The following is a 13,308-nucleotide window of genomic DNA, read 5'->3' as shown; positions in this document are numbered from 1 at the left end:
TGAGCTATTGATTTCTTTAATTCCCTGATGCAAGTTAGTTCGAAGTCAGGCTGCCAAGTAGACACTGGGAGATTGTGTCCCTTCTAGGGAGACAAAGAGTTACATTTTTAAAGCCCCCTTTCTGCTCCTCTCCTGGAGCATGAAGCCATTGGAAGCACTTGCTTGCTTACATAACATGGACGCTTTTTCACTGTGGTCTAGAGAGACTCTTATGTCTAACCCCTTCTGTTCCCAGAATTGGTGAATTAAGTGTCAAACCAAGGGAAACCTTAGAGTTAGGGTGTTATATGTGAGGTCCAAACCCTCCTCTCCACAGGGAAAAGCTGGCTGTTGGGGATTCCGTTCAAGATTTTATGGCACACTGCCTGGGGGAGAGTCTGTGTCTGAGTGTGCTTCAGCTTTTCCTACTCATGTGGTGTGGGTGTTCTCTCAGTTGCCTGGTGGGTAGGAGTCTCTCAGCTGGTATCTAACTTTCTCTCAGAGGGAATTGATCTGTGAATAGATGTTTTTTTTTTGGTGTATTCGTGGGTAGAGGGAGAGGCAGGAGCTTCCTATTCTGCCATATTGCTGATGTCACCTTGATTTTTTTTTTTTTAATGAGTGGGATATGTAATTTTGCTTGGGTTTCTTAAATTCAGGAAGTTTTTTTTGCAAAGACAGACTGGCTCAACCAGTTTTATATTGTGAAATGATGAAATGTTATTAGAGCAAAAAAATAAACAAAAAACCTATTTGCTTGAAATAGCTTATGTAAAAGATTTTGTAGCTGCTATTTTTCATACATATGTTGAATATTTAAGAAAATAATATTTCCAAAGATCGCATGTTAGATTATGCACTTCCAGTTGGAAACAAAGCTTTTGTCAAGAAAAAAGGAAATGACAAGAGCTCTTGGTTAATGTATGAAATTATATTTTAAGGGCATGAAATATGGTGGGCATAGATCAAAACCCAGCCCCCTCAAAAAACAAAGTTTTCTGAAGATTCATACACAAGCCTAATTGTCTTGTTTGAAAAGATACATAATTAGTTTGATTGTTTGAGGCATCAGCCATGTCTCTGCATAACCCATCTGATATTGCCTTCTCCAGACTGTCACATTCCATAGAGGACTGTTTATTTTCTCTCTCATCTGCCTTGCCTCAGCCTTTATCTTGAGCAGATGCTCATTCTTAACACACTTATCTAGCACTCCTGCCAGTTTCAGTCACAGCAGAATTCATTTTTTTCATTTAGTGCTGTTGAATCTGTTATCCAATCTAAGCTGCTCTCCTCCTGATTCCAGGTTCTTATTTGAATGTGGGAATTAGACACTGGTGAACACTATTGTCTTTGAGCATCTGGTGAGTTTTGCATTAATTGATTAGGCTGTTGATTCAAATGCATCCAGAAGAAAGAGAAGAATTTCTAACATCTGATTCCTTTATTTCCTTCAAGGCCAGTCCCTTTGGCTTTTTGTGTACCTGTTACTTATTTTCAGATATTTTAAAGTAGTATCATTATGTTTGATTATTCAGGCATTGGCTCTTTAGCCTGTGGGTGCTTTATATCCTGTGTTTGTCTTTTTTGGGTCACAAAAGTCCTCTCATTATAACGTTTTCTAGTCTTTAAGCTTCCCAGCAGTAGGCACTACAACTTATTCATTCTTTTTTCTGTTATGGGATGAAAGTGGCCCCCAAAAGGATATGTCCACATCTTAATCCCTGGAACTTCAGAATGTTTATTTGAAAAAAGGGCCTCTGCAGATATAATTAAAGATCCCGAGATAAACTCATAGTATCTATTTAGATTGGCCCTAAATCAAATGGCTAGCGTCCTTCTAAGAGAGATGGAGGACAAAACTGACACAGAGAAGAAGGTGATGTGAAGATGGAGGCAGAGACTGGAGTGAGGTGGCCACAAGCCAAGGAAACTGGCAACCACCAGAAGCTAGAAGAGGGGTAGAACAAATTCTCCCATGAGCCTCAGAGAGAGTGTGGTCCTGCGGACACTTTCATTTCAGACTTCTAGCCTCCATCCCTGTGAGAAAATTAATTTCTATTGTTTTAAGACACCCAGTTTGGGCTAAGCTCTTACACCAGCCACAGGAAACTAAAGCACTCCCTACCCATGGCACCTGGAACAAGATCTGGCACGAAGATTCTCAACAAATTTTCCTACATTCATAAATGATTTTTGACTAAAAGGACTGATAGAAATAGGACAATATTTAGTAAGAATAAGCCAGTTTTAGTTTATCCGTGCTTTCTGTTCACTCCCTTATTTAGATTAGTAAATATTCAAATTTAGTGACAAGTCTACGTGCCTAAGCATGGCTACTGGGGCTTTGAAAAAGCATTGGAAAATAAGATATCCTGGATTACTATTGCCTCATTCAGCTGTGAATGGTGAGAGTGATTTTCTAATGGAATGATAAAATGCTCTGCTAATCCTTTCATAGGAATTTAGGTTGTTTTTGGAAATGAGAGCCATCAAATCTTTTCTGGCAGCCAGAGTCTCTATATTCTGAACATAGGATCTCTTTAGTTGTCTCATGTCTCTATTTGGGCAATTCTGGGCTGCCCTACAGATGTGGGTTTAGAAAGCCAGTATGTGTATTATCACTGAAATGGCCTTAGATATATGGTGTTGCTACCAGTCAATTTCTGATCATTGTGGACTGAAAGAAGTCTGAACCTGCTCACAACTCTTCAGCAGGGTAACAGCTTGAGTTTGAAGTAGGTATAGATGTGAACAAAAGCATAGTTAGACAGTTTCTTCCAATATTAAAAGAAATGATTTGAAGTCATATTCAAATTACCTTGAGTTATTTAAAAAGAACAAACCATTATCCACCATGCTGGAAAACCTTGAAGGTTTTACTCTCAATATCTTTACATTAATACAGATGCTTTTTATTTTGTGCTGAGAAAATCAGTCTGTTACACAGAATGTAACTTTAATATACAACATAGAAACTCATCCTAAATTAGTTACAACAAGGACCTACAAAAAACTTCATAGGAAAAAAAGTTACGTAATATTGCCACCGTATTATTATTATTTTTTTTTTTAGTAGACTGGCCCTGTCAGACCCTGTCACCAATGCTCAGCTCTGTAAACATGGTTATTTCCATGTTCTGGGGGAATTGTTAATAATAGGGACACTAGAATCAGCCTAGAAAGTCGTAGCACATCACTATATACAGTCCTCAAAAATAATTTATCATACTGTTTCTAAAAAAAGGTACTAGGGTTGTTCTTTTGCTCTGTTTCCATATTCTGGAGCTGCACGTGAGCACTTTTGTCTAACAGTCTAAAAACACAACAACTGAACTGCAATTCACAATCACAGAGATGAGGTGGTGGAGTCGAGGACTTCCCGCCCATTACACACCGTTGGGACATACGTGCTTGCGGAGGCTGGAAAACAAAATGTGACAGAAAAGTCGAGGTTAGTCAAATGGGACACAAAGGTAATAGCATGAAGGATACAATGGGCTTTGGGGACTCAGGGGGAAAGGGTAGGAAGGAGCGAGGGATAAAAGACTATAAATTGGGGTTCAGTGTATAGTACCCAGGTGATGGGTGCTCCAAAATCTTACAAATCACTGCAAAAGAACTTACTCATGTAAACAAATACTACCTGTTATCCAAAAACCCATGAGAATAAAAAAATGTGAAAAAAATAAAAACTCATTTTAACTTGGCTTTGGAAAATGCTAAGTGGTTCAAATGCTACTGTAGGTCAGTTTTTAAATATGTTCTGCTCAAAATTAGTTTGCAACCAGGAACATACCACCACTAATGCTACACCTTTTGATGGGAGAATTTATAAGTATAATCATTGTTGAAGGAAGTCACCTGTGGTTTGAAAATTAGCTTTGGTACTCTATAAACTGCTTAAAATACAATGTGTAAAATCAAAATCTCACTGCAATTTTTTTTATAGGTTACTAAATTATTTACTCTTTTTAGCACCTTAATTAGTTTTGCTCTTTATACAGGGATGACTCTCATATTGTCCATGAGTCATCTGTGACCTCCATTCCCTTAGAGAATGGTTTGATATATTTTAATTGTTCAAGTGGATAACCTCAATAAAAACACTAGTAAGGGCTGGGGTGCTAAAAGCTTCAATTTCATGACAGTTCTTATCAAAGATACTCCAAAGGGATGGTGCCCTTGTTAATGATAATAGTGACAGCATTGTCATGGTATACATGTAATATGGATATGTATATTCCTTCTTTTCAGGCATTCAGATTTCCTAGATATAACTCTTAGCTGTTAACTTTTGGTAAAGTTTTATTTCATGAGAAATCTAGGTACGGATAAGTTGTATATATTGCACCTTTAATGCTTTTTCTTTTCGCTGAATGAGAACAAAAGCAAGGAACCCCATTCTCTATGGAATGAAACCATGTAGCCAAGAGAATGGGTTAAAGAGATGGCACTTCATTATATTTAAGGTCTCTCTCATACAACCCCTTAGCCTGTCTATTTGTACATACTCTCACCAGTAGGAGCTGATCCTCTGGGATACTTGAACACAGCCCAAATCAAATTGACTAGCCATCTGTTCCATTCTTCAAGAGCATATCTTAAAGTTAACATGCAGATAAACTGGCTTCATGCTTAAATTTTCATGCTTGATAGTGGACATATTATTGACTCATACATTTGCCTTTCACCTGTGCAACATTCCTATTAATTTTCTTAAACAGAAGCAACTATTTATGAAATTTGAGACTATATGGCATTCAGTGGGCAAGTATTCACTATACTCGTGGCACTGAAGTCTGTCAGCAGGTCCACCATGAGGGAATCTACAGCCCCTGAGTTTTGCATTGATTACTTGGCTAGGTATGTAAGAAAATCCATGAAGTCAAGTTTGTGTGTCTACTTCAAGTTATGCTGGAGTCATATGACATGCTCTTTTGGAGATATTTTTTCATCTTATTGTTAGGATCAGGTTCAATTTTCTTTACAATATGCGCCCAATAAAAGATATAGTCTCTCCGAGGGCAGGTATGGGGTAATCTGCATTTCCCGAAACTGCTACAATGAAGAAATTATTAACATAGTATGTGCCAGGAAAATACCTGAGGGAAAGTGGTGATAATCATAATTCAAAATGTGAGGGCTTTATTATTTGTAAATACTTTAATTAGATAAATTGTTTCCATATATTGTATCTAATACTAGCTTCATCAAAGTTAGATGAGGTAAGAGAATGGGCAAGGCAAATTGAGATGGGTTATTGGAAACCTAGGAAAGCACTCTAGGCCATTCAAGATGTGCTTTTTCTGAAGCCCCTTGTATCCAGCTGCCTACTTGACATCTTCATGTGGATGTTTAAAAGCCACTTCAAAATCAAAGGCCAAAGCTGAACCCTTAATTCCCTAACCTGCCCTCATTTAGCTTTCTTTTCCTCAGTGAATGGTTTTGCCATCTGGCCAATTGCCCGAACCAAAAATCTAAAATTTATGTTTCATTCCTTTTTGTATCAACTCTTCCCCATGTCAAACCTATTGTCAGTTTGAGTCAACTCTAGATTTACATCTAACTAGTTCTCTTTGCATCTACCACCCTGGGACAACCTATCATGATCTTCCTCCTGACCATTGCAAGAGCTGTACCATTGCCCTGTCTGTTTCCACTCTTGCTTTTTTGCGGTATATTTAAAATACTCTCACAGCAGTGAGAGTATTTAAAAATATAAGTCACCTATATATGCCCTTGCAGTTTTTTCCCTGTGTGCTCTCTACTCTGGCTTATAAATCCTGCCGTGATTTGGACCATGCCTCTCTTTTTGTGTTTGCCTCATTCCAAATGTTCTTTCCTACTTTTTGCTTTTGTTCTCAAACATGGCAAATCTGTTTCTCAACTTCGTGCCTTTGCGATAACATTTGCCTCTGCTAGGAATGTTCTTCCCTCTGATCAGCTAGTATCTGGCTCCTTGTTATCCACATCTGAAATGTTATCTCGAAAAGGCAGTCATCAGGCCACCTAATTTAAAATAATAGCCAAATAGTTACTATCCATCACACCACTCAGTTTTGAAACTCAGCCTAGCCCAGTTGTTGCTGCCTGAGTTTTTTCTTGCTTATTATGATTTTTGGTGTAGCATCCTACAGCCTTGACTACAAAATATGCAGGGGCTTTAGTTACCTGTTTCATTATTTTATCTCTAGTGCTAGTCATGGAATAGACCCTCTATAAACATTTTCTGAATGACCATACAAATGTTTGCATTTCAAAGAATCAGGAAACCAGTGGAAGTTTCAAGAAAGAAATAATCTTTTAAACTAGAGAAGTGACCAGCAAACGTGAGGCCTAGGGGCAGCCTTATTTTCAGACAGGTGGGCTTTTGCTTTTCAAGCCATATTGTGACAATGACCATCGGCTATCCTTGCTAAGAGACCTGACTCACGATGTGAGCTCCCCTTACAGGCATGCTGCCTTTGACATTTTAAGTAACCTCTTTATCTTTTCCAGGATCAAGCTTTATTATTTCTGTGCAGGCTAAAAATGAAATTTTTAGTGATTGAAGAGGAATAGTGTGTTACAGGGATAAGTCTAGGAGAACTAAGGCCTGGGATTCAAATATCCCTTCTTAAGTTTGTATCTGAAACCACACGGATGTTATCCGTCCTTTTATGGAACTTGAAGTAATGCTGTTCTTTGGAGTGCACTTTTATAGTCAGGTTGCCCATTGCATTCTAATTTCTTAAAAATTAGGTGTATCTTGCCTAGGTGTGAATGACAGAGTGTGCAAAAGATAGCTTCATGGAAAATTCTCCAGTTCTAGTATAAAATAGTCATCTACTATGTGCCCCATGGACATCATTATGGAAGTTAATAGAACAATTTTGTTTCATATACCTGCTTCATAGGGACATTCAAAGGAGGAACCTAAGTCAGAACTCTTTGAGAGGAAGATAATACAAATTCAATGTCTTCTGATAAGACATAGCAACAGCCAAAAATACCCACAAGACTCTTTTTGCAACTGCTTTTCCCCCTAAATACCTTTTAATGTGTCAAAAGAAACTCTAACTTGTATTTTTCTGCTTCTCTTTTATTATTTCATCTGTAGCTTCGGCATTTTATTATGCAAAAAAAAATTCTCGTTTTTGCATGTGCTGTTGAATATAGTAGGGGAAATTATTGTTTTATGAGCTTACTGTCTCAATTACTTTGCTTTTCATAAATATTTTATGTATGCCTCACATATTAGCCCATCTGTTATTCACCAAGGTAGTAAACTGTGTAGAAGGGCAAAGTACTATCATTTATGTGTATATGTTTGTGATGAACTTTTTCTATTATTCTGATGAAATCCTCATGAGATTTTTAATGGTGTAAGTTTAGCCCATTTTCTTAAGTGCGGTTAAGCAGATTTCTATAATCATCCTTTCTACCAGACATAAGAGGCATGCAGCCTTATTTTTGGCTTTCCTGGGACTTAGGGTAAGTAGCAATGATTGGTACTCTGGGATAAGGTGTACTTTTTGCCATTCAAAGTGAAAATTTAAGGTAAGTGAAAAGGATCTTGTAGCTTCCACTATAGATCACAGAAGGGTAATTCACAGCCATCAAAAGGCATATTTTGCTTCACAAACTGGTGAAATATTGGAGATCAGTGTAACCAAGTGGCAGCTTTGTCTTGCTCTGTGAAATCCACTTCTCTTCTACCAGTAATGCATGGACTAGCCAGGCTTTGGAGAAAATTATTGTATTTTTCAGGTAATTGGACCCTCGATCAATGCTAAATATATTTATTTAATAGATCTTTAAGATGCCAAGTCTGTTAGTCAATTTACTGGCTGAGACTGGTTGCTGAGAATCAGTCTTACTTTAGCAGTGTTACTTTGTATCAGTCTCAGAAAAAAAAAATAAACATTTCAACAAGACAGACATTCCAATTTGCTCCATCTGTTCCATTTCCTTGCTTTTGATGACCCCAAATAATTTTTTCCCAGGAAGTCTGTTTGTTTAAATATTTTACTCTTATGGTAATGGAATCCAGTTTCCACTAGCTGTTTATTGCCGCGTGTCCTGCTTTGTCATTGAATCTGTTTTCTTAGTCATCATCTTAATTTTACTTGTGCTAGGGTCCCTTGGTTCCATTTCAGGAAAATCGTATTTGTTGATTGATTAATATATGTTATCTGGGCAGATTAGGACACTACTACTACCCATTGGTTTGGTATTCTTGCTATGTCAGAGATTTCACAGCAGAAGGCAAAGAATTCATTATTAAGAAATATAGACTGGGCCTGGTGCAGTGGGTCAGGCATGTGATCTCTGCACCCTGAGAGGATCACTTGAGGCCAGTTGGGAGTTTGAGACCAGCCTGGGCAATGTAGCAAGACCCTGTCTCTAAAGAAATTTAGCTGAGCAAGATGGCATGTGCCTCAGGTGCTGAAGTGGGAGGATCACTTGAGCCAAGGAGTTTGAGGCTTCAGTGAGCTAGGACTGAGTCACTGCGCTCCAGCTTAGGTGACAGAACGAGACCCTGTCTGTCAAAAAGGGTCTCTTCCAAAAAAAACAAAGAAAAGAAAAAACATAGACTGAATTCTCAGTGACTACTTCCTCTTTATGACCCAAGTAATGGTTTTAAACTGTTAACAGTAGATTTAAGATCATCATATTCATTATGCCATAGGATAAAAATCTGCAAATCTAGGATTTAGTTGCCAGTTGGGGAGGTGGAACTATATGAAAGCAATGACTTTTTCATTCAGTGATTCTTTTCTTGTGTGACAAGATTTATGGAAAAAGAAGGTATGGCATGTACCTTTTTTATGAGTCATAACTTAATTAGCTTACCAACAAAAATAGCACTTTGTCTTAGTCCATTTTCTGTTTCTGTGACAGAGTATCACAGACTAGTAATTTATAAAGAAAAGGTATTTATTTAGCTCATGTTTCTGAAGGCTGGAAAGTCCAAGAGCATGGCACTGGGCATCTGGTGAGGGCTTTCCTGCTGCCTCATGGCATGGTGAGAGGCATCACATGATGAAACAGAGTAAGCATCTAGTTCAAGTCTCTCGTCGTCTCCTGTGAAAGCCATCAGTCCCATCATGGGGACTCTACCCTGCTCACCTTATTTAATCCTAGTTACATACTAAAGATACCACCTCCAATCAACATATGAATTTGGAAATTAAGTTTCTAACACATGAAATTTAAGCTTACATTCAAACCATCAGTTTTCAACTAAATACTTCCCTCCATTCTTGCCACATCATGTTGCTTTAAAATATGTTCTTTTACTCTCTTTTCGTCCCCTCAAAAATTACAAAAAAGGATGCCCAATAAATAATTGGTAAATGAGAAGGCTCAATTTTTATGCTTTTCTACCAATTCTGCATTCTTTTCACTATCTCTTAGTTGCTCAATATCAGTGATTTATCCTCTTTTCTATCAGAATATGTTTTCAGACAAGGATCAGAAACTTACTCACCTTGAGGCTCAGAGAACTAATATGAGTTGCATGTGCTACTATGCCTAGGGACAAAAGTCTAAAACCAAAAGTGTTAAACTCCAATAAAATTAGTTTTAGTCTTCCTTTCTAGTGGAACTAATCCTGTTAGCTTCACCTTTAAATTATGTACAGCATCAGAACACTTTATTAGCTTCTACTGCTATCACTCACTCTGGTTTAAACCACCACCATTTGGACTATGCCTCCTAAATGATCTCTCTGCTCCTTCTTTTCTATTTTGACCACACAGCCAAAACTCATGCTTTTAAAGTCAGGTCAAACCACAACTCTGATGAAACCTTTCTAGTGCTTTCTCATTTCTTTTGATAGAAGAGTGAATATCCTTACAATGACCTCCAAAGTCCTACATGACCTACTTCTTCTCTGTCCTACTCTCCTGTCACTTCCACCTTTATTCATCTTCCTCTAACCACATTCAAACCTAATTTGCTTGGCCAGGTGACTATGTAGTGTTATTAGGGGACTCTCAGGCATATGCTGGTTTTTTTTTTTTTTTGAGTCTCACTATAGAAAAGAAGCTTGGGCATTATGTGATATACTTTTCTTTTATAAAGAGCCTCTTTGATGTTCTCCCAACGTTGGCCTTTGCATTTGTTGTTCCCTTTGTGTGGCATGTCTTTCCATCAGATATTGGCATGGCTCACTTCCTTCATTTTCTTCATGTCTCTATTCAAATGTCATTTTATCAGAGAGGCCTTCCTGTCAACTCTATTAAAAACAGTCACTCTACATTTCCAGTGTGTCTTACTTGTTCATTCTCCATTAGTTTCTCCATATCCTTTATAAACAGCTGATACGTACTATTGGTTTATCTGTCTGTGCTTCTCCTCTGGCCTGGTTACAATCCAAATACGATGAGTATACAATTTTTCTGTTTGTTAATCGCCACATCCTAGAGCTGTGTCTAAGACCAAAAGCTTCTTCAATGAATGAGTGAATTGAAGGTAGATTACATCAGGTTGGTTATTTATTTGGTAATATGGTTTTACTCTGTGTCCCGACCCAAGTCTCACCTTGAATTGTAATCCCCAGATATTGAGGGAGGATCATGGTGGGAGGTGATTGGATCATGGGGTAGTTTCACCCATGTTGTTCTCATGACAGTAAGTTCTCATGAGATCTGATGGATTTATAAGTGTTTGGAAAGTTCCTCCTTTGCTTGCTTCTCTTCCCTGCTACCTTGTGAAAAAGGTGCCTGCTTTGCCTTCCGCCATGATTGTAAGTTTCCTGAGGCCTCCTCAGCCAGGCAGAACTGTGAGTCAATAAAATCTCTTTTCATTATAAATTATGCACTCTCAGGCAGTTATTTACAGCAGTGTGAGAATGAACTAATATATTTGTTAAGGGGGATCTCTCCAAAAGCCTATAAAATTACACCAGGTAGATCAGAGATATCCTGCATATATATTTTCTCATATAGGTAGGGATTTTTATGCTATATAGGCACATAAATCTATCCATTTAGCGATGTTGTTCAGAGAATTTCACTTAAAGTAAAAAAGAAATAGGGAAGGGAAATTGATGTTTGACTCTTTGCTTGTTTTAAAGAACTGAGCATCTAAAAAGCAATGCATGTGTAATGATTTATTATATACATTCCTTCCTAAAATAGCATATCTACATAGTTTTAAGCATAGCACCATGTTACCAAAGAAATTTTATAAACATGGAGTTACATGGAAATGCACATGGCTATAGGTATTGCTCATATAATATTCAGCTTTCTGGTTTAGGAATGCTGAGTTTGCATTCTGTTCTTATATACAGGACAGAATGTGGAACTGTACAATGTAATTTAATTCAAGAAAGTGATCATTGCTTTTTAAAAAACTACATAATGGGAGAAATTATGTTTTCGATTTAAACATTTAGTCAGTCACCACTAGCAATATTATTTTATTTATCTTCATCAAATCACATTTTCTGAGAAGCTTTGTGGGTAGCTCCTCTAGAAGATCACACCTTCTCTGTGTGCAGCCTGGTCCTGTGGACCACTAGGGTCTTAGATGGACATGATTTATGCTGTTGAACTCCCTGGCATGGGGCTTTTGAGAGGAATACAAGTCTGTACCCATGCTGATAGAACAAGATGCCATCAGGTATAGAGCTGAAAAGTAACATTTTAACTTAAAAAAAGGAATTTGCAGATGCTGAGCTTCTCATTGTCATAATACTCTATGAGCTGAATTTTGTAACTGAGCTAAGGCAGCAAATCCAGGGAAGCCAGAGGAACCATATAGCAGCTTTTGAGAATTTCACCTATGACTTGTTACCAAATTCCTTGAAGTATCTAGTAGACAGGGCCCTAGTTTTCTAATCGAGAAATGTGGTTATTAGAATAAATGTTCCAAAGTGGCCCTTCCAGCTTTGGTATTTGTAGTCACTGTTATTAAAGAGAGTGGACTATACCTGCCTGAGGAAAAACTAGGGACATATTAGAGATAAAGAGAAAATGATTTTAGGGATGGAAAACAGTAGTTGTGAGACAAATGCAATGACAGTGTTAAACAGAAGAAAGGAGAGGTACTAAATATCAATTCTCTAATACATGTAGAGTTACCTGTTATAGCTGGAGACCCTATTCTTCCATTCATAATGACAAAGGGAGTGAAAGGGAATGGAATGAGATTCTCAGGAATGCTGTGGACTTTTTTTTTAACTTTTATTTTAGGTTTGGTGGTACCTGTGAAGGTGTGATACATAGATAAAAGCATGTCATGGGGGTTTGCTATACAGATTTTAAGTGATGAAATAAGCTCAATACCCAATAGTTATCTTTTCTATGAACTTTCCTTTTTTTTCTTTTGGTGGGGGAGCAGATCTTGCTCTGCCACCCAGGCTGCAGTGTAGTGGCATGATCTTGGCTCACTGCAACTTCCGCCTCCTGGGTTCAAGTGATTCTCCTGTCTCAGCTTCATGGGTAGCTGGGATTACAGGTATGTGCCACCATGCCTGGCTGATTTTTGTATTTTTTTAAGTAGAGATGAGGTTTTTCCATATTGGCCAGGCTAGTCTTGAACTGCTGACCTAAGGTGATTCACCTGTCTTGGCCTTCCAAAGTGCTGGGATTACAGGTGTGAGCCACCACACCCAGCTTCTTTTCTATGGACTTTCTAAAGGGAAAAATAGATTAACATTTATCTAGTTTGGATGCTTTGGGTATATTCTACATGGAAGCAGCTGGCTTAACTTTCTGAATATTCTAGTTCTTCATGCACTGCCCATTAAAGATTTATGTGTATGATATACCTGTGACAAGAAAGACCATCAATTCTGTCTGTATTACCAAACACCTTGCTAATTTTCCTGGCCAGGCTAGTGCATAGTGTCATGTGGGACTCCCTGAACTTAGAGTACAGGCATGTGATGCTGTTTTTTGAGAGCTGCACTATAGAGAAGAAGCTGGGGCATTACATGCGATACTTTCATTTTATAAAGGCGTTTTCAGACTTCATCAATGGCTTGTCTCCTGCTAACTAGGCCATTACCTCCTGCTAACTAAGCCAAAGTCTGGTCTTCATGTGCTTGCTTTCTGTGGCTGTAGCTGTGTGGAAAATGCTGCCATGACTCTAGAAAACTGTTCACTTAACCTTTTTATGCTACTACTTTCTTTCTATAATGCCAAAAACTTTGTGATAATCAATAATTCTATTAATTCAACAGTTCACACATTGCGACCTAGACTAGTGACCTTCTGAATAAGGTTTTGGCAGAGAAAATCAATCTCCATATGCTTACAGCTCCTTGGGGACCAAAATCATCATTAGGTTGTAGTAGTTTCTTAGCTGATCTTCATGATAATGACATACATA

The 13,308-nt window shown here is 37.9% G+C and overlaps 2 protein-coding genes across 11 annotated transcripts in view; one reads left to right on the top strand and one right to left on the bottom strand.

The window, feature by feature from the left end:
* Positions 1 to 13,308, top strand: part of ELAPOR2 (endosome-lysosome associated apoptosis and autophagy regulator family member 2) — a 376,613-nt gene that overhangs the window by 185,754 nt on the left and 177,551 nt on the right. The gene's annotated exons all lie outside the window — the stretch shown is intronic.
* GRM3 (glutamate metabotropic receptor 3) overlaps positions 2,841 to 13,308 on the bottom strand; it is a 220,627-nt gene continuing 210,159 nt past the window's right edge. For all 3 annotated transcript variants that reach the window (XM_074379348.1, XM_003921155.4, XM_039472808.2), the window contains one exon: positions 2,841 to 3,402. In XM_074379348.1, the coding sequence (XP_074235449.1) occupies positions 3,329 to 3,402 (74 nt within the window). In that variant the 3' untranslated portion in view covers positions 2,841 to 3,328. The remainder of the gene's footprint in view (positions 3,403 to 13,308) is intronic.

The sequence above is a fragment of the Saimiri boliviensis genome, chromosome 10 (assembly GCF_048565385.1).
Source record: "Saimiri boliviensis isolate mSaiBol1 chromosome 10, mSaiBol1.pri, whole genome shotgun sequence".
NCBI classification, from domain to species: Eukaryota; Metazoa; Chordata; class Mammalia; order Primates; family Cebidae; genus Saimiri; species Saimiri boliviensis.
The sequence above is the reverse complement of the archived record's forward strand: the minus strand, read 5'-3'. Positions and strand labels throughout refer to the sequence as shown.